This window comes from Rhineura floridana, chromosome 3, assembly GCF_030035675.1.
Source record: "Rhineura floridana isolate rRhiFlo1 chromosome 3, rRhiFlo1.hap2, whole genome shotgun sequence".
NCBI classification, from domain to species: domain Eukaryota; kingdom Metazoa; phylum Chordata; class Lepidosauria; order Squamata; family Rhineuridae; genus Rhineura; species Rhineura floridana.
In genome coordinates, this window is record NC_084482.1 from 209,103,427 (window position 1) to 209,125,218 (window position 21,792).

At 42.9% G+C, this 21,792-nt stretch overlaps 1 protein-coding gene across 2 annotated transcripts; it reads left to right on the top strand.

The window, feature by feature from the left end:
- Positions 1-278: 278 nt before the first annotated feature.
- Positions 279-11,464, top strand: LOC133381384 (zinc finger protein 436-like). Of its 2 annotated transcripts, none has more exons than XM_061620452.1 (4): positions 279-428; positions 1,707-1,780; positions 5,021-5,147; positions 7,438-11,464. In XM_061620452.1, exons 2-4 carry the CDS (start codon positions 1,715-1,717, stop codon positions 8,940-8,942), a joined length of 1,698 nt encoding a protein of 565 aa, XP_061476436.1. In that variant the 5' UTR covers positions 279-428; positions 1,707-1,714; the 3' UTR covers positions 8,943-11,464. The 2 variants fall into 2 exon arrangements, with proteins under 2 accessions (XP_061476436.1, XP_061476435.1); XM_061620451.1 differs by lacking the exon at positions 279-428 and adding an exon at positions 468-678.
- Positions 11,465-21,792: the final 10,328 nt, after the last annotated feature.

Here is a 21,792-nt window from a genome sequence, read left to right on the forward strand (position 1 = left end):
AACAAGCAGGACCTTCCTACGTCCCCATCTTCCACCCGGGGTTAATTTGTTCTCTACTTGAATGATGAATGAAAGAAACTTTCTGTGGCTGGCTCAGTCCTGCCCGGTGGAGGATCAGATCAACAGAACCATAAGCGTAATGAGGCAAGGGAGTGATAGTCCTTAGAGTCTGTCACACTTCAGGTTCTCAATCGACAGTGGCAATATGGAAGGGCGCCAATGCAAAGAAATAGCGGGGTGGTGAAGGGGAACCCAAGGGGTATGGCGGCAATGAAGCCCTTTATTTATCCAGCCCTTTGTTTATTCTTCGCATGCCAGCCTCCGAGTGAGGACCGGAAGTATGGCGCTGCCTGTTCTCCCACTTTTTCTGAGTCTATGGTTCTTGCACCTCCATACTCTGCCCCGCTGAAAAACAAGGAATCGGCCTGGTCAGTTTCCTTCGGGAGCAAAAGCAGGAAAAGGGGGAAAGGGGAAAGGGGGGGCAGGGAAATAAACCTCCAGGTTCCTCCGTTTTTAAGCACCGTAGGGCTTCTCCGTGCAATCCAATGCAAAACAGAGCCCAAATTCCATTGCGTGGTTTTCCTGCAACGTCCAGACTGGGGAGTGGGAGAGCTGTAAACCCGGTATCAATAATGCCCCCCTAAAAAAGAACCTGCCATGCGCTATGTTAGATGTTGTGTGAGTTTTAGTTATATTTTTATTGTTTTTATTTCCTATATATTGTCTTGCAGACTATTTGAATTGCATAGAATTGTGCACAATACAAGAAATAAAGAAACAATAAGGATACCAATAAAAACCAATACAAATATTTAACGCGGGCATGCCGTGGAGCACCTGAATGAAGCTCGGGGACCACTGGTGCTCCGTGGTCCACAGTTTGGGGGCCTTTGGTGTAAATGATGCGGAGAGAGGTTCAGCAGTGGCTGGACCGCTTTGAGGCGGCTGCCGATGTTCCTAAGCTCAGCAAACTTTAGTGGCTGCCTCCTTGCTTTCCTAACTTGCCCTAAATGGCCCAACTCATATGGAATCAATAAATGTTATAGCTTTGTGAGCCGAGACTTTACATTTTGGAAAACTTAAAATGGTGGACCAGGGGGCACTGTTTACTTCTTGGCTGCTCTTGAGACTGAAATATAGTTGAGGCCCCATCCGCACTGTACATTTCAAGCAGTATCATGCCCCTTTAAACAATCATTGTTCCCCTCAAGACTCCTGAGAACTGTAGTTTGTGAAAGGTGCTGAGAGCTGCTAGGAGATCCCTCTTTCCCTCGCAGAGCTGCAGTTTCCACAGCAATCCCTCTTCCCAGCACCCTTTACAAACTACAGTTCCCAGGATTCTTCAGGGGCAAGCCATACAGTAACTGTTAAACTGGCAAAATATTGCTTGAAAAGCAAACATTAAAAACAAGTGTGTGAGATATATCAGCAATTTTTAAACAATTATGCATAATAAAATTGTCTGTTAAAGCTGTATATCAAAAATCATATGTCTGGGTAGGCTTGTTGAAATTTCAAAAATTATCAGATATCAAAGCCACGATGAAGGTACCTAATATTAATAGTCTATTTGGAATTAAGCCCCAGTGAGTTAAGTGGGACTTACTCCCAAGTAAGTCTGTATAGAATTGTGACCTCTCTGTGTGTGTGTGTGAGAGAGAGAGAGAGAGAGAGAGAGATAAATGTCTCCTTTGTTTCTCTCACAGGTGGAGGGATGGCATCAGCAGCATATTCTGGATCTTCCCCTCTTTGGGATGGAAGGAGAACAGCTACGATCAAGGTAAGGACAGATCAACAGGGAAGGATGTCAAGAACTCTTGTAGCTCAGTGGTTAGATCATCTGCTTTGCATGCAAAAAGTCCCGGTTTCGGTGCCTGGCATCTCCAATGACATTAGGTAATCTGCTCTGATGTAGTGCTATGCACGGAAACCCCGTTGATCAGCTGATCGCCACTTGCATACAGTGCTTTGCCAAAGTAATCAGCCCCCTGACCAATGCTCCCATATTACTGAATTACAAATGGTACATTGTAATTTTGTTCCGTATGATATTTTATTTTGAAACACTGAAACTCAAAATCAATTATTGTAGGGTGACATTGGTTTTATGTTGGGAAATGTTTGTAAGAAACATAAAAAACTAAGCATGTTTCTTGCATAAGTGTTTCAAAATAAAATATCATACAGAACAAAATTACAAGAGCATTGGTCAAGGGTCTGAGTACTTTTGCAACTCAAGGCACTGTATATGATGTCATATGCAGAGCTTGGAAGAGTTACTTTTTTGAACTACAACTCCCATCAGCCCAATCCAGTGGCCGTGCTGGCTGGGGCTGATGGGAGTTTTGGTTCAAAAAAGTAACTTTTCCAAGCTCTGGTCAGATGTAAGGCTGGTTGGTGTGGGCTGGCCAAATTGGCCTCCGGGGCCAAATAGGGAGTCCCTGTGGGCCTGATTAAGCACACGGCCTGGAGGTTCTGCACACCGGTGATAAACATATGCTGTGAAGACTCGGCTGCTTGTTTGACTGATATTTAATTAGTCAGTTGAGCTCCAGTATTGTTTTGCTTTTTAAAGGTGGGTAAATGCCAGCCCTCGATGAAGTTTAGATCCTCTAAGGAAAATGGTTGTTGCTTGTTATTAATTACATTTGTCTGTTGCTTTATAAAAAAAGGCCTCAAAGCAACATAACAAGATAAAATATACCTGCTCAAAGCAATTTGAAGCATGAATGATGCAAAATACAGAAGATGTTCATCCTATAACACCCATTAACTAAGGACAACTTCCCACCCCACTGAAAGCTGAGCACCGTTGTAGGAGGCAACTTCATTACCAAAGGCCAGAGTGAACAAAAAAAGGTTTAGCCTGCCGCCTAACACCTGACTGTACTTGCCCCAGCTTTAGTTCTTCCCAGAAATCATTAGGGGAAGGGCTGTAGCTCTGTAGTAGAAGGTGTAAGGCTCCTTCGTGTTGTCACCGCCTTGTCATGGTCCCACCTCAGGGTCCTGCTCTCAAAACAGTTCTCTCACCGGCTCTAGAAAAGATCTCTCAAGATCCCACTGCTAGGCAGCACCACCAGAACACTCTCTGTAAACAATATTGCCTTGAGACTGTGCCTTAGTATCCTCTTGGCTTAATGCTACTTTGTGTCTGGGTGCACTTACAGGCCTCAACCCCCTTGTATCTTTGTGCCTATAAAGATTACAGCCCTGGGTTGCTCTGGATACCTGATGATGTTACACTATCTCTTCACCGCTGCCACCCTTGATACTGTTTCCCAACCTTGGTATATGCCCTGCCCACCCTTCTGGTCTGTGAAAGCCCAGACAAGGATCAGGCGTTTTGGTAAACCAAGAAATATTTATTTATATGCACAGGGAATAACAAGATTACTTAAAGGTATAGTCAACAAGCGTGTGGTTTCATAAGATGCATTACTCTTTGTTTCTTAGTCATCAATAACCTGCCTCACTACCCACCTGATCCAATCCACTCTATCCAAAACAAACCCACAGAACCAACCGAACCAACGAACTCAACTCAACTATCATCCTGTCATTTATACCTTCAGACCCTCAGCCAATCATCATACAACATTCTCCAACATTCCAACCCATGTAGTCCCCCCTCTCACTCAGTCTACTTACCACATATACCCTAATAAACCCACACTTACCATATTTACAGTATTATATATACAGGGACATCACAGAAGGTCCCAGGTTCAATCTCCAGGTAGGACCTCAAGAGACTCCCTGCCTGAACATCTGTAGACCCACTGCTGGCTTTAGTGTAATCATTATTGAGCCAGATGGACCAACGGTCTGACTCAGTAATAAGGCTTTGTTCCTGTGATTTGCGAGCCCCTTCAAAGGACTTGATTACGTTTATATTAGTGGCAGCACGTTTCATTATTGCACAACACTGGAAAAAAAAATTCGGTACCAAATATCCAGAACTGGTACACCAAACTGTGGGACTTGGCAATAACAGACGAGCTAACATGCCACCTTGCATCACTAAGGAACTTAAAGGCAACAGATATATTTTCTGCACCCTGGGGTGGCTTCATTTCTTTTGTTAATCTGGAAGAGGGTGAGACACAAGTTCCAGCCAGGAATACAGAGATAGGGGTCTCATAAAAGGTTCCTTCAGATAGAGCTGGGAAATGCAAAAATGTAATATATAGAAAAACCTCTCCTCACCTGCACCTGCGATTGATGTGATCACGCATTCTTATATATGGCTATGTTCTTTAGATGTGTTTATGCTGTAGATGTTATTTTGAAATATTATGTGTTTCTTATAATAAAAGCTGAGATTCAGTGTGGTGTAGTGGTTGAGGTGTTGGACTATGACCTGGGAGACCAGGGTTCGAATCCCCACACAGCCATGAAGCTCACTGGGTGACCTTAGGCCAGTCACTGCCTCTCAGCCTCAGAAGAAGGCAATGGTAACCCCCCTCTGAATACCCCTTACCATGAAAACCCTATTCATATGGTCGCCATAAATTGGCATCAACTTGAAGGCAGTCCATTTTTTCATAATAAAAGTTAAAAAGAAAAAAATATGTAAGTGGAGGTGGCCACCCCCAAAACATGCTTTTGGTTCTGCTTCAGAAGGACTTGCTCTTCTATATGTTTGGTAATTCTCTCCTTTACGTTTTCCGCTAGTTTTTCCAAAAGTGGTATTAAGTTAACCAGCCTCTTAATTTCCTGGATACCATTTGGATCCCCTTCTTAAACATTTGTGTTATATTGGCCACTTACCAGTCCTCAGATATGAGAGGCAATCTCAGGGAGAAGGTAGATATTTTTGTTAGAAGATCAGTAATTTCACATTTGAGTTCTTTAAGAACTTTACCCTTAGGTAAATGCCATCTTGACCTGGTGATTTGTGAACAATTAAGGAAAAATCCCCACTTCTCGCATCTCCCTTCAGATTGTGTGTGGAGGGTAGATGATTTCCATATCTTGCCTGAGAGTGTTTATGAGGAAGGTGTTTGTTTTCATTTTCCAGAGTCCAGTGACTTTCGAGGAGGTGGCCTTGCATTTCACAGAGGAGGAATGGGTCCTGCTGGATCCAGGCCAGAGAGCTCTTTACAAGGAAGTCATGGTGGAGATTCATGAGATGATCACCTCTCTGGGTGAGGAACCCATTTAGATCACTGGAAAGTTGTTGATGGACTTACCCTGGACTTAAGAGTATGAGTCCTGCTGGATCAAGCCAAAGGCCCATCTAGTTAAGGATTCTATTCTCACAGCGGCCAACCAGATGCCTCTGGGAAGCCCACAAGCAGGGCATGAGTGCAACAGCATCCTCCCCAGTTGTGATCCCCATACTCCCTCGGATACTGGTGGTAATATAGCCATCATAGCACATGGGCATATCTGCTATAACTTATTTATCTCAGTTCTTCTTTTTTCTGTGTGGATGAGTCTCTTATTGGGAATGGGTGGGTGGGTGGGACTTGCCTTTTCATTCGGAGTACACAGTACTAAGCTGGATAGACCCAGGAGCGGTAGGCAGGGAGCTGTAGGTTTAGGTTGTGCGGGGCACCTGAATGGCTCTGGACGTTTGCGCACCCAGTCCCTGGCTCCTCCCTTTCTCTGTCGAGGTAGGTGGCAGAAACATGACTGCAGGAATGCCAGGTTTGTCATGCTGCCCCTCCTAACTGCCTGCTCCTGGATAAGTCAGTAGACTGGCTCTGTTTAAGGCAGATTCACCTGCTTTTGTTTGGAAAAGGACATTTGGGTTCAAAACCTCACAATTTCTCCTGGATGGAAGGAAACGGAGCAGAAGGCTTCCTGTCTCTGCGAATTCTGATTAGATTGGTACAGATCTAAACTGTTGAATTTGAGGTGCTCACCCACGAGCATTACTTAGTACAGGGGTTCTCAGACTTTCAACCCTCAGTGCTTACTTGAGATGCCTGAAAATTACTGAAGCCCACCAGTCTCAAAATGGTGATGGAGGGTGCAAAGCCAGTCCACAAATGGTGGCAGATGGAAGGAAAATATGACGTAAAGACCTGGCAGTTAGTGATATTTTCTTCTGATGCCTACTCTATCTTTGCAAAGCACTGCATACTTTGCCTTAGCATTTACCTTGTGGCAAGAAGTTCCATAGCTCAGGTTTCGTCAAGCTAAGGACAGACATTTGCTTGGAGATTTTGTGACTCTGGCAGCCACAGATTTCTACAGGTCAGATTCGATGACCCAGAGTGACCGGAGCTGTCAGGGGGTGGGGAAAGAGGCAGGAAGAAGACGGAGTTGCGGCTCTCCTTCCTGCTGAAGGAGCAGAGGCAACAATCCTCTGGGGGGTGCGGGGGGGTTTTTGTAAGGAAAAGTGCAGGATAAATTGACACCACTCTAGGTCGGGGGGGTGGGAAGGAGATGCAACATCTCCTTCCCTCACCCCCTCCCCTCCATATATTTAATTAGGGTTTTTTTACACTAATTAAGCAAACATGAGTCATGCCCCAAACTTGTTTGAGAGTGGCTCCGAGCCAGGGTTTGTGATTCCCCAGGGTGATCCAGTGCAGGTCAGCCTGATCCCCCCCCCTTCCCCGGAGTGGAGCCATGGGATGGATATCTATTAGGAGAGATTTATAGACGGCTGAATCTCAAAGCTCTCTGAGTGGGGTACCTAATAAAGTGATAGACTGAAATGACTGAAACTATGTCTAACACATCTTGGCAGGATGTTTCACCCTAAAAGGCAGTCTATATTTTAAAAAATACATAATCAACGAATTAATTATTTTCCTTTCTGCACACAGTTTGGGAATGACTGCTAACAACCCACAACCTGGTCCAGCTAGTGGGAACAATCTTCCTTCCACCCTAAATCTCCTCTAGTTGATCTAGTTGAACAGTATAGGTGATCTTAAAAATCCACTTCTGTAACCTTCCTCTAGTAACATCATTACACAGGGAAGCCTCCCAGCTTAACACCACCAGTGGCTCCCTTCTTTTGATCTTCGTCAGCCAAATATTGTTAGTGCATTGGGGATGAATACTTTAATATTCAGGCCTCCGCTCTCCACTTTCACCTCAGCCTTCTCTGGCCTCCACCTCCCTCCTCCCTCGTCAACTGCCTTTCCCTACTGACAATTAACAGCCCATCCTTCACGCTCTAGAACCTCTAGCCAATCAGAGCCTGTTGTTTCCAAGATGGATCAAAATTAATGTAGCTGATCCAGGCCCCATCTAAAAATATGAAAGGTTATCATATTTCTCTCTCTTCAGAACCTGTCACCAAGAAGCTACTGCTAAAACAGGTCTGTAACCTAGTAACAGTACGGGCCTCGGACTTTGACAATTACACTCTGACATCAAGAGATATCCCAGAAATAAGTGCACATCATAAACTGACAGATATATACACAGTATTTCTTCACAGAGCTTTACCTGCTTTCCTTTTTATTCCATCAGGAGATGTCTGGGGGATCAGAGCTAAGGGGGAACCATCAGAATGGTCATTGGAAAGAACTGAGGAGCAGAAGGAGGAATGGAAATTTGAGAGTCAAGATGGAGCAATTGTCAGCCATGAAAGAATTTACACAGCAGAGAAATCGTATGAATGTTTGGAGTGTAGTAAGATTATGAAGGATTATCAACTAGCTGGACATCAGAGAAGTCTCACAGGGAGAAAATCATGTACATGCCCTGACTGTGGGAAAATTTTCAGCCAGAGATATAATATGAAAAGAAATCAGAAGAGTCCCACAGAAGAGAACCTATATAAATGCTCTGACCACGGGCAACATTTCAGCACCAGGTCAGTTCTTACTGTACATAAGGAAGCGCACACAGGAGACAAACCATATAAATGCCTGGAATGTGGAAAGAGCTTCAGTCATCATCACCGCCTTACTTCGCATCAAAGAACTCATACAGGGGTCAAACCTTATAAATGCTTGGAGTGTGGAAAGAGCTTCAGTGAGAGCAGCACCCTTACTTCACATCAAAGAATTCATACAGGGGTTAAACCTTATGAATGCTTGGAGTGTGGAAAGAGCTTCAGTTACAGTAGCTCCTTTAGATTGCATCAAAGAATTCACACAGGGGACAAACCATATAAATGCTTGGAGTGTGGAAAGAGCTTCAGTCAGAATATAAACCTTACTTCACATCAAAGAACTCATACAGGGGACAAACCTTATGAATGTTTGGAGTGTGGAAAGAACTTCAGCCACAGTAGCTCCTTTAGATTACATCAAAGAATTCATACAGGGGACAAACCATATAAATGCTTGGAGTGTGGGAAGAACTTCAGTCAGCATGGCCACCTTACTTCACATCAAAGAACTCATACAGGGGACAAACCTTATCAATGTTTGGAATGTGGAAAGAGCTTCAGTCACAATAGCTCCCTTACTTCGCATCAAAGAACTCATACAGGGGACAAACCATATAAATGCTTGGAGTGTGGAAAGAGCTTCAGTCAGCATGGCCATCTTACATTACATCAAATAACTCATACAGGAGACAAACCTTTTAAATGCTTGGAGTGTGGAAAGAGCTTCAGTTGTCATCAACACCTTACTTTGCATCAAAGAACTCATACAGGGGACAAACCTTATAAATGCTTGGAATGTCAAAAGAGCTTCAGTAGGAGAAGCAACCTTGCATCCCATCAACGAACTCATACAGGGGACAAACCTTATAAATGCTTGGAGTGTGGAAAGAGCTTCAGTCAAAATTGTCATCTTATTTTGCACCAAAGGACTCATACAGGGGACAAACCTTATAAATGCTTGGAGTGTGGAAAGAGCTTCAGCCAGAATTGCCACCTTACTTCTCATCAAAGAACTCATACAGGGGACAAACCTTATAAATGCTTGGAATGTCAAAAGAGCTTTAGTCAAAATGGCATTCTTCAGGCACATCAAAAGATCCATACAGGGGGAAAGCCGTATAAAAACTTTGATTTTTGAAGCAGCTTTAATCAGAGTTACAGTCTTTCAGTGCATCGCAAGATGCATACAGGGGAGAAGCCTTCGAAATGTCTGGAATGTGGAAGGAGTTTCAGGAGGAGAGGCAATTTCTTGGTTTGAACTGGCCCATTTTTGTTTTGAGTGTGTTTGCGGCCATTTTCCTCTAAGTCAGTCTTTCGGGCTGCATCTTTGGCTCATAAACAACTGAACAGATTTGGCTTTTCTAGTATTTATATAAATTTCTCATAGGTTTTATGCTTTAATATTTTTATTTCCAGATGGTATATATTTCACCATTTTATTTTCCCAACCTTTGCTCTTCATCTCTAAATGTCTGGATCCTACCCATAAGACCCTGCCTTAAATTAGTTCCTTTGAACCCTGCTTGAATAGGGAGCTGTCGTATTATTTCCTCCCCTCTTTTCTTAATATTTAGGGTAAACGCCTATATAGCTGTAACACAGCAAAGCTTTAGGTAGATTAAAGTGGTGCAAGTGGGTAAATTAAAGTATAGCTGCATAAAGCTCTACGAAGTGACAAGGTGCCCCATGATATTCTGATTAGCAAGCTAGCTAAATGTGGGCTGGATGAAACAACTATCAGATGGATCCACAGTTGGCTCCAGAATCGCACTCAAAGAGTGCTTATCAATGGTTCCTTCTCAAACTGGGCAGAAGTAACAAGCGGGGTACCAAAGGGCTCGGTCATGGGCCCAGTGCTCTTTAACATTTTTATTAATGGGGGGCATAGCTAATACCATGGAAGACAGAAACAAAATTCAAAGGGACCTTGATAGGCTGGAGCATTGGGCTGAAAACAATAGAATGCAATTCAACAGGGATAAATGCAAAGTTCTACACTTAGGAAAATGAAACCAAATGCACAGTTATAAGATGGGGGATACTTGGCGCAGCAGTACGACATGTGAGAAGGATCTTGGGATTGTCGTTGATCACAAGCTGAATATGAGCCAACAGTGTGATGTGGCTGCAAAAAAGGCAAATGCTATATTAGGCTGCATTAACAGAAGTATAGTTTCCAAATCATGTGAAGTACTAGTTCCCCTCTATTCAGCACTAGTTAGGCCTCATCTTGAATACTGTGTCCAGTTCTGGTCTCCACACTTCAAGAACAATGCAGACAAACTGGAACAGGTTCAAAGGAGGGCAACAAAGATGATCAGGGGACTGGAAACAAAGCCCTATGAGGAGAGACTGAAAGAACTGGGCATGTTTAACCTGGAGAAGAGGAGGGGAGATATGATAGCACTCTTCAAGTACATGAAAGGTTGTCACATAGAGGAGGGCCGGGATCTCTTCTCTATAGTCCCAGAGTGCAGGACACAGAATAATGGGCTCAAGTTGCAGGAAGCCAGATTTTGACTGGACAACAGGAAAAGCTTCCTAACTGTTACAGCCATATGACAATGGAACCAATTACCTAGAGAGGTAGTGGGCTCTCCGACACTGGAGGCATTCAAGAGGCAGCTGGACAGCCATCTGTTGGGAATGCTTTGATTTGGATTCCTGCATTGAGCAGGGGGTTGGACTCGATGGCCTTATAGGCCCCTTCCAACTCTACTATTCTATGATTCTATGAAAGGTTAAAATGATTATTAGCTTTGCATGCCTTAATTTTTGTTTGTAATAGTTAAGCTGCATGTTGTTCTTCTGAGTAAAGTTTATGTAGCCATATTCTATTTTTGTTTACCAAGTAATACTTATTTGCATATGCTGATCCTTATTTCTCCTTTCCCCAAGTTTTAATAGTGTACTGTGGATTTCTCTTTGATATTACCATGCTCCTCTCTTTCATAGACTGCTGGTATTGTGCTGATATCTTTAAAGTAAATCTTTCCAAATGGAGTAGGGCCTTTCAAATTATGCATCTTCACTGATGAAAAGACTCCCAGCGGATAGGAGCTGAACTATATCGCTGCTTCAGGCAAGGGAATCTTCAGGTGGAAGTCCTTCTTGTTGGGATAGCCTGTCTCCAGAGAAAAACACGGAATGTAATTCTCCTACCATCAGAGCTGGGATGTGAGGAGCAGGGCCTCGTCGGTGTTAGTGCCATAGCTTTTTTACCTTTTTTCCCCACCTAAGTCTGGAACCTGTGGCCATCCAGGTATTGTTGGTCTCCCAGCAGCCCCTGTCAGCATGGCCAGTGGTCAGCAACATCTGGAGGGCCAGAGGGTCCCCATCTCTGCTAACATTGATGGATATGTAGAGACTTAATTGACGTAAAAATGTTTTGGGTTTCCAACTTTGTAAACAAAATGTTCTGGATATTTGATTTCTGTGTGAAGCTTCTGAATAGAGGTTGTTGGGGTGGGTTTTTTTGCAACATTCTGGTATTTCTATGTTTGTCATGGAATCTGGGCTGCTTGTGTTTTAACTGATTCCCTCCCCCCCCAAGCTGTTTAAAACATTCATAATAAACCTCACAACCTAGTCAAGGAATAAACCATGAGAGTTTTAGAAGGTGCATAAATTGTCCAGGCTGTGTCCACACTGGGGTGCTCATGTGTAAGTGGGTTGCTGTTTCTGCATGTGTGTTTGTGTGCCTTCATCCACATATGAGTGCTTTCAATTTCTTGCCTCCCAAATCTGTCTCAGTGCTTTCTGTCCATACTAGTGGCTGGTACTTGATGGGGTGTATTTGTTGTGCTGAGTGTTGTTGTTCCCTCCCCTCAGTTTGTACTTGCCCTGCTCTCACCATACCCATTTTTGATGTACCAGATTTGCACAAAAGAGCACTCAAAATATTGAAGGCTTTGTTTGTGTCGCTCCAAGCCAGGCCAAGTTTTGGAGTCACTCACATAAAAGGCTGCACCTTCCTTTCCTCCCCTTTTCCTTTCTCGCTTCCTGTACCTGCAAGGGCTATTTTTATTTTTAATACAGCTGTTTCGTGTAGCAGCAGTTACTGCAAGCATGCCTTCTGCAACATACAGTGGAATAAGGCAGGCTGCATCCTTTCCTTTGGGCTGATGGAAAGAAAATGGAAGTAGGGGTGTGGTGATAGATGGTGCCCAGCAAAACACCATCACTCATGTAAAATAAATGGCCACTCACTGCGCTTCAGTCCCTCCGCAGTAGCGTAACATTCAAGTTTAGATTTTCATCCATTACCAGAATATCTGCAGATCGGGAAAACCTTAAAATTGGTTGAGGGGGGTGTCATGGTCCTCTGCCCCCTCAGGGCACGGATTGCATGCTTAGGGCAATTGATCTGGAACCCAATCATCAAATTCCCCTTGCCAAGGCTGTGCAAACCAACACCAACCCTGCAAGGTCGAAGATAGGCTGCCACCACTCCTTCACTGGTTCAACTCAGAGCTGGGGGAACTCAGAGCCCAGAAAATAGGTAAACCAAGGCTCAATGAGACAAGAGCCAAACTTACACTCCTTGTCAAGAAACCTCTGGTAAAACCCCAAAATAGATTTAGGCTTAACTTCCTTATCCTTGGTCGTTTCATAGTCGAATGGTCAAGGTGCTGGATTCAGAACCACCCTTACCCTCAATGAACACACCAGGTTAAATAGAAGTAGCTTTATTGAAAATATAAGTGCACATCAAAATATAGCAGCAAAACAATTCCTCAAAACCACACACCCAACTAGGGGTTCAGGTATACATAAGAGAGTTCACACACACAACAAGAAAATAACCTAGCTATCCTGTCTACTTACTTAGGAGGTAGCTGGTTGTAATCTCATCTCTCCTCAGAGAGAATAGCATCAGGTAAGAAACAATGGAACCCTATGTAGGCAAGATGGCCACCCATAGGCATCATCCAGGGAAACCTTCCAGAGGGAACAAAGGCTATGGGTCTAGGGTTGCCATATTGCCCGGTTAGCCGGGTTTTACCCGGATTCTTTGCATGCCACCCGGCGCCCGGCTAGCCCCTTAGGTGGCCCTGATTCTCACCTTTAAAAAAAAAATTAAGTTTCTAGGTGGTCCGGTTCTCAAGATATACATAAAAACGTCAGCCGCCCCCCCGACTGTTAAATCTTTCTTTAAACAGTAGCACTTCGTAGCTTTAACCCCGCTCGCTCAGGATTGCAGCCAATCAGTGAAGCCAGGATTGTTTCAGTTTCATTGACCTGAGGCAGTGTCTAGAAAACAAAATGGTGGTCCCCCCCTCGTTTATCTGAAAATCTCATAAATTGGGTAAGTATATACATTTCAGTTTCTTTTCCTCTTGTGTGCAGGAGTCAGATCTTGGGCAGTGTTTTGAAAACCTTCCCAATACTTGCTTTTTGTAAAAGCAATGTTAATGCCATATGTTGCTTATCACTTGAGGTTGCATTTCTGTCCCTGTTTGAGTAAGCCCCACTGAATACACTGGGACTTGCTTCTGAATAAATAAACCTAGGATTGCACTATAAATATCTTTACAGTTTGTGTAAATAATAAATATATTTGATAGTCATGCTTATATAAATATTTCTTCATTTATCATATTTTTGGTTTATGGTTAGGAATCCTGACTGGTTGTGAGATGCTTAGTTTTCTGCCTTACTCATAGGAATCTTGTTGTGGTTGGTATGGTGTTGCATTTAAGAAATCATGGTACAAAATGGCCTGAATCAGTATAAGGCAGATTCCTTGGTTCCTAAAAGTGGGAAGAGACTCAAGGGCCACAGTGACTCCAACATTTATTTATTTTTATTTACAACATTTATATCCCGTTTTATTGTAAAAAATGTCAAAGCGGTTTACAGAAATAATTAAAACAATAAAATTATTGGCAAAAGCGTTAAGGACAGATACTTAAAAACATTCAAAATAATAAAACCAACAATGAGTTAAAAACAGATTTAAAAACACAATAGCTTGGAGAGGCTTGCCTCCAGAAAACTGATTTTAGCAGGTGCTGAAAAGAGGCGTCTGCCTAATGTCAATAGGCAAGGAGTTCCAAAGTGTAGGTGCTGCCACTTAACAGGACTGATTTCTTACAAGAGCAGAACAAGTACTATGTGGCACCCATAACATGGAAAACACAGCTTGAACTTGGCCTGGTAGCAAATCAGCAACCAATGCAGATTTCAGAGCAGAGGTATTATGTGCTGATAGGATCTCACTCATGTCAGCAATTGTGCTGCAGCATTCTGCATTAACTGCAGTCCCCAGATCAGGTTGTGCTGCATGGGGATTTCTGTGACCATGGCTGACTGGCTGCTAGGATTTTTTTAGTTTGGGTTTTTGGTTATGAATCCTGACCGGTTGTGGGATGTTGAGTTTTCTGCCTTACTCATAGGAATCTTGTTGTGGTTGGTATGGTATTACATTTAGGAAAGTGTTACTGCCTTTTGTGTTGTTTTTTTCCTATTTGAGTCACTTATCTTTAATCTCACTCCGTTACAGCCATAGAAGCAACAGCAGCATATGCAAGATAATTAACTCCCATTAGTGATAAGAGCAAGAATGTATAATTATTATTTCAATTAAAACAAGAGGCTTATCAATACTTTGAAGAGGACCAGATATTTATTTTCTTTCTGAGCCCAGGACTGGGTCTTTCATGATGCCCGGTGGGGGGGAGGGAAGCAGGAGAGTAGTCGATAAGACAGACATCCTGGCATTGGTAATCTAATTAGCAAGGTATGTGTGGGGTTGTTGCACACTTCCAGGCCCAGTTTCATTTTGAGTATGGAGGTGGAACCTGTGTAGATGTGGTTGATCAAAGGGAGAAGAAATTTTGAGTTAAGCAAAGCTCTGCTTTTATAAAACGTAAGAAACATACAGATACTTTGAATGTCTGAGTGCCTGCACCAGTGGAATACTGGAGGTTGTAAAACTTGCTGCAACAGTATTTAGAACTGAGTATGTGGTGTGAAAGACTCCTTTTCCTAACATTTTGGCTTCTTGTTTTTCTCCACCAACCACATCTGTGAAATATATCGTATATGGTTAACCGTACTGCTGCCCTGACTTACTTTGTTTGTTGCTATTTTGTGTTTTTATATTGATTGTGTATTTTTATTGTTTTTATTATATTTGAAAGCTGTGCTGAGCTCTGTTTTTAACAGCAGAAGGGCAGGATATAAATCCTCTTAATCAATCAATCAATACTCCATAGTGTTGGAAACTAGAGTCTAGGCATTTAAGGCTGAAAATGTTGCTTTTTAAAAAAAGATTTCTCACATCTTTCCCCAGTTTTTGGTGGTAATTCCTAGGCACAAAAACCAAACAACTGGACAATCCAAATATTAATATGCAAATTATTTGCATAATATGCAAATAATTTACATAATATGCAAATAATTTACATAATATGCAAATTAGCCTGCCCGGATTTGTGGAACTGGAATATGGCAACCCATAATGGGTCTCAAACCCTATACTTAAGGAAAAAGAATCCCAATGGTCCAGAATTAATTAACCAATCAGGGGCTTTCTGATGTAATCCCTTCTTGAAGCTTCTTCACTTTTTCGTGCCTTGCAGGCCCCCCTCCCAACGGTGTTCTCAACCTTCACAGGCCTGCATGGCCTTGAGTACCAGGCTCCCACTGATTAGCAAAGATAACCAGGTGTTTCTATTCAGGCCTCCCTTACAGCTGAAACGAAACTTAACATTTTTGCCTTTCCAGAGGCCTGTCTTCTGACAAGATGTAACTCCCAGAGTTCTTTGTACTGAGCCATGCTATTAAAAATCAATTTAACAATTCATAGAAATTTTACAATTTCATGACAGGGGGGACTTGGATGAGGAGGATGTTGTGTGGATGCTGAGGGAAAAAAGTGGGACACACAAGCAGCTTCAAATCCACATTGAACTCTGATGTGGACCAGCTCCAAGCGTAAATCTTCTGACATCTCAAACATTCCCCACAGGGGAGAAACCTACATATGACTTCAAAGGGTTTGTCTTGGTCTCCCTGAGGTTGTAAAGCTGTGCCTGGCAGCCAAGAGGTCTTCTGTATCTTTAAAAGTTGTGCAGGGGGAAGGGAGAATTTCACCTTGTGGTTTTTCCCATTACAGTGTTGCAAGAAAACCTGCACTTGGCTGAATTTTCTCTTCTCTTAAAGATACAGAATCATTCCCAGGCCCTGAGCCTGACAACCCTAAGCCATATTGAGGGTGGGATTCTGTGGGAGGGAGAGAGAGCCTTACTAAAACTTTTCTTTGTATTATTCTGTGGTTATTTAACTACACTCCTGTCCTTCCATCTTCTCAGTTTCCTTCTCTGCCATTATTTATTTAGCAAGCTCTCTCAGCAGATTACATAGAATAGTATAAAATATTCATTAAAAATTAGCATTACAAACACTATAATTAAAGTTAGCCTCTTAAAAAAAATGGCATTCCCCTCATGCCTTTTAATAAAGCATCTTATTTGGGCAAATCTTTTGGCAAATAAAACTCTTCTTGAAATTGAGATATTTTGGTGGGGAAAACCTCCTCCACATTAAAAACTTTCACCAGAAATCTGAGATAAATGGGTCGGGGTTGAGTGTGATGCCCTTCCCTGGCTCTCCCTGTCAGGTTCCTACCTGCTCGTGGTTACTGCCTGTCACTAGGCACCACCAGGGACTCCACCAGTCCGGACTGTCCTTTTTTATGGTTTCTCTCCCCGCTCTAGCACAGATCTCAACAGATCCCCCTGCTAGGCAGCACCACCAGTCACGTCCTATAACCAGTATTCCCAGAGACTCTGCCTGAGTCTCTCTATCAGGTTACCTCTGTGACTGCGTGCTTAAGCTGTCCCACTCCCTTTGTATCAATGCAGATGATTCTGGTTTGCTCTGAATACTTGTGGTGTTATTCTTCCCTTCCCCGCTGCCACCATTTGTCACTCTTCAGCCTTGGTAGTTACCTTACCCTGCCTTCTGGTCTGTGAAACCCCAGCCAAGGATCAGGCCTTTGGTAAACCAAATATATTTATTAAATAACAAAGATAACAAGATTTCTTTATAAAGGCACTTAAGCATATGGTTTCATCTATTCCTGAGGTACTGGTCTTAGTATTAATCCGAACTCCACCCTCTCCTCACATCCACCAACTCTCCACACAATCTCCTCTCAAAAACCCACCAAAACAACCCACAACGTCCACCGTCCACCCAGATTCAACTGTCATCCTTCCATTTATACTCTCCAGCCATCCAAACACTCAGCCAATCATCCAGCATTCTACTGCCCATTTATTCCCCCCTCCTCTTTCATTCCACTTACCATGTATCTCCTATCCAAACAGCACTTACCATATATACACTAATACAGGAACATCACATTGAGGACTTTGCATTTTCCAACCCTAGGTGCCAGATGGATGTTAAAAGCACAGCAGCGGGGTTAGAAAATAAGTTGGCAAGCCAGATCCTTTTCTGTGTTCAGGAGAATGAGCTAATAGAAGGCTGGGCTCAGAGGAGGCAGCTAATCAAGGAGCAGGTTCCCTTAAGGCCTAGTCTCATAGGGTTGCCAGGTCAGAAGCATTCCAAACCCTGACATTTCAGTGGCGTGCCCTAGTGATGTCATAGGGCGCAGGCCCTAGTGATGTCATTAAGCATGATACATTAATCATCAACCACAGTTGTTTGGAGCAAACCACTTAAACAAAAAAAAATCTCTGATTGGAAATTAAGATAAAATCTTAGCTAAATTAGGGTGTTCCCAGGTCCAGCTGAAGTGAGGGGATCATTCCTTCTCACCTGCTTAAAGAGCCTGTGTAAGGAACATTTAATCTAGCCTACCTGCTTCTGGCAAGGGTTTAAGTGCCTACTTTCCTGCCTACTCTGTGGGGTGCTATAAACTCACTTTGACAGAAAACCCAATCCCAGTGAGTAATATTTGACAGAGAGAAAACACACATGGTTTGGTCTACCTCCACAGGCAGTAGATTGGGAAGCAATTGAAGCCACACTTCCCAGTATGTGAATTCTCTTTCGCCACTATTGAGCAAGAAACAAAGCATCATACAAATAAGATGCATTATCAGTAGGTTTAAGGGTGTTGAGCTGACCACATGGAACCACTGTTGTTGCTTCTATAGATGTAAGGAGGTATGGTCAGAGGCAAATGAAATGCAAACAGAAAAAGATGGTGATTATTTCCTAAACGCAATACCATACGAACCACAAGATTCCTATTGGTAAAACAGAAAATCAGCATCCCACAACCAGTCAGGGTCCTAACCAAAACTAAAAAAAATCCTGGCAGCCAGTCAGCCAAGATCACAGAAATCCCCATACAGCATAACCTGACCTGGGGGGCTGCAGTTAGTGCAGAATGCTGCCGCACAATTGCTGACATGAATGAGGCCCTATCAGCACATAATACCTCTGCTCTGAAATCTGCACTGGCTGCTGATTTGCTACCACGCCAAGTTCAAGGTGTGCTTTCCATATTACGGGTTCCACATAGTACTTGTTCTGGTCTCGTAAGAAGTTGATCCTTTAGTGTGGCAGTACCTACACTTTGCAACTCCCTGCCTATTTACATTAGACAAGCACCTTCATTGTACTCATTTTGGAACCTGCTAAAAACATTTTTGTTTAGGCAAGCGAGCCTACCCAAGCATGTAGAAGCTATTATGGTTTTTATCTGTTTTTAACTCTTTCTTGGTTTTATTATTTTGAATGTTTTTAAAGACCTGTCGTTAACTGTTTTTCTATAAACTGCTTTGAGGTTTGTTTACAATAAAGCAGCATATAAATGTTGTAAATAAAATGCATAAATAAATGTGGGAGTCACTGTGGCCCTTGGTCTGTTTTCTGTTTTATACCATGTCAGGCCGTTTCGTACCATCTAGCTCAGTACTGATGACATGGAATAGCATTGGCTCTCCAGGATTCCAGGCAATAGTCTCTTCCAGAGATTGAATTTTGGTCCTTTGCATGCAAAGCACATGCCCTACCACTGAGCTACAGCCCTGTTTAAAAAAGTATCTTTTAAAATTGTTCTTTTCAGTTCACTAATGAATGCACAGCATAATAGGGCAGATCCACACCATTCATTTAAAGCACTTTCAACATACATTTATTTATTTATTTATTATACTTGTATACTGCCCCATAGCTGAAGCTCTCTGGGCGGTTTACAATAACTAAAAACAAATAAAATTGAAAATACATCTTTTTAAAAAACAATTTAAAACACAATTTAAATTTTTTGAACAATATAAAACATATGCTAAAATGCCTGGGAGAAGAGGAATGTCTTGATCTGGTGCTGAAAAGATAACAGTGTTGGCGCCGGGCACACCTCATCAGGGAGATCATTCCATAATTTGGGGGCCACCACTGAGAAGGCCCTCTCCCTTGTTGCCATTCTCCGAGCTTCCCTTGGAGTAGGCACCCGGCGGAGGGCCTTTGATCTTGAACGTAGTGTATGGGTGGGTTTGTGTCGGGAGAGGCGTTCCATCAGGTATTGTGGTCCCAAGCCGTGTAAGGCTTTATAGGTCAAAACCAGCAGCTTGAATTGAGCTCAGAAACATAAAGGCAGCCAGTGCAAGCGGGCCAGAATCAGTTTTATATGTTCGGACCGTCTGGTCCCTGTTACCAATCTGGCTGCTGCATTTTGCACAAGCTGCAGTTTCCGAACCATCTTCAAAGGCAGCCCCACGTAGAGTGCATTGCAGTAATCTAATTTAGAGGTTACCAGAGCATGGACAACTGAAGCCAGGTTATCCCTGTCCAGATAGGGATGTAGTTGGGCCACCAACCGAGGTCGGTAGAAGGCACTCCATGCCACTGAGGCTACCTGAGCCTCAAGTGACAGAGATGATTCTAGGAGAACCCCCAAGCTACGAAGCACATTTGAAGCACATGAATCCCACCACAGAATCCTGGGAAATGTAATTTGTTAAGGGTGGTGAGAACTATAACTGTGAGGGGGAAACTACACTTCCCAGGATTCTTTGGGGGAAGTCATACACTTTAAATTTGAGTTGGATGTGCTTTAAATGTATTATGTGGATTTGCATTACTTCATAAAGTTTTCCTGCATATAAATTATTTTAATTAAATTTTAAAATAGAAGTAAGCTACAAAGTTTACTGGGTGACCATGGGCTACACACCATCTCTCAGCCTAATATATCCCTCAGGGCAAATGCAACAGAGGGGGACCATGACCACCCCAAGGAAGAAGGGCACACTTAAAATGTAAATAATTGTTTGTGAATAATATTGATTTATATTTACACTTATACCCCACCTTTGTTTCACCATGGAAACAGCATACATTTCCCAAGCAGTCTCCCATCCAGGCACCAACCAGACCCAAACCTGCTTAGCTTCAGCAAGGTGGTGGCCTCATGTGCCTTCAGACCATAGCCTGGGACCATAATTTACAACCATAGTGTGAAATCAGATACATATCAAGACATACTACAAAGAAATATTTATATAAGCATGAATGTCAAACATGTTTATTATTTATACAACCTGTACAGATATTTATAGTGCAAATCCTATGCATGTTTACTCAGAAGCAAGTCCCAATGTATTCAATGGGGCTTACTCAGACAGGGAAGCATGCACAGGACTGCAATTCAGTGATAAAGAACTTCACTCACCCAGTCCAAAATTCAGAATCATGCCACGTTAAGCTGTTTTGCAACTGTTTTATACTTTTTTTATGGTGACTGGATTTTAAATGGCTTTATTTCTTTTTGTGAGTTGCCTTGGTTTCCAACCCTGCCTCACAGGGTTGTTGGAGATATTCCATATATACACACACTGGAGATGTAAAAATACATATACCCCATAGAATAGTTTATTGTCAAAACCAGTTGGCCAGACACTCTTCTGCCTCCTCAGTGAACTTTAAGGTGTCCCTGTTTATCAGTTCCTCCTATCTTTATCTCTCTTTACTACCAACTTGGCAGATTGCATGGAACACTGGCTGCTGTGCAACTTTTCCCAAGTATAAGGCTGTTCCTTCCAGAGGCTCTCAGAAAGTGTTTTAACAGCATTCTAATGATTATCTATAGTACATATGAAGCATTGCCAGTGGAAGTGAGTCAGGGCTGAGCAAGTGACAGCCTGGGTGATGCTGGAGGAGTCTTCCTATAGCCTACAGTGTCTATTTTGTGTGACTGCATGGCAGAATAAGATCACTTGGGTAGGAGCTGAAGGGGGTAGTGGGGGCAAGGGAGGTGGGATAGGGGTCACAGTGGGGTGGATAGAGGATGAGGGAAGTACAGTGGCTTTTGAAATTCATATTTGCATTTGTTGGTCAGTTTTCAATGGAAAGGAGAGTAATGCTGAGAAGTTTCAAAGAAGAGTCATTTCAAAGTAAAAGTCCAAAAAAAAGAAAAGGAGATTAATTTCTGTGGCAAATAACTAAGAGGGGTGGCACTGTGTGTGTGTGTGAGTGAGTTTCAGGTCTCAGAAGTGGGACAGAGCAGATGGTGAGAAAGCTGGAGAGGGGGAAGGTGGTTTTAGAAAAGACCTGGCTGGGAGAAGGAGGTTCACTCTGTGATACGCTTTTAGACCTCTGGTGACTGCGAGGGACATGTTGAAAGGAATAGAAATCAAGGGGGCATCTGCCGTGCAAGTAGTGGTGTAGTGGCAAATTCAGAAGTGCAGTGTGCTTTCATGTTAGTCACAGCCATGCCCCTCCCCCACTTTTTGCTGCAGGGTTGAAAGGCAGGTCCTTGTTTATGCCTTCACCCACAACAACACACCTCTCTAGAAACCAAAACTAATAAAAGAGGAGAGTGTTAGCTACTGAGAAGAGCATTCTCAATGGCTGATGTACCTCCTTTCACTCTGATTGGCTCCAATCAGCAGAAAAGGACAAAAAAGCATGTTAGAAGACTCTTGGCAGTGGCTAACACATTCACCTTGCATGCTGATTGGCTCGTAGGATGTTGGACATAGGGACCCTGCTCCCCAAAAAGG

Coding starts and splice junctions, on each gene's coding strand:
- LOC133381384 (XM_061620451.1), top strand. Junction 1,781..5,020: donor GGAGAACAGCTACGATCAAG/GTAAGGACAGAT, acceptor TTCATTTTCCAG/AGTCCAGTGACTTTCGAGGA. Junction 5,148..7,437: donor TGAGATGATCACCTCTCTGG/GTGAGGAACCCA, acceptor TTATTCCATCAG/GAGATGTCTGGGGGATCAGA.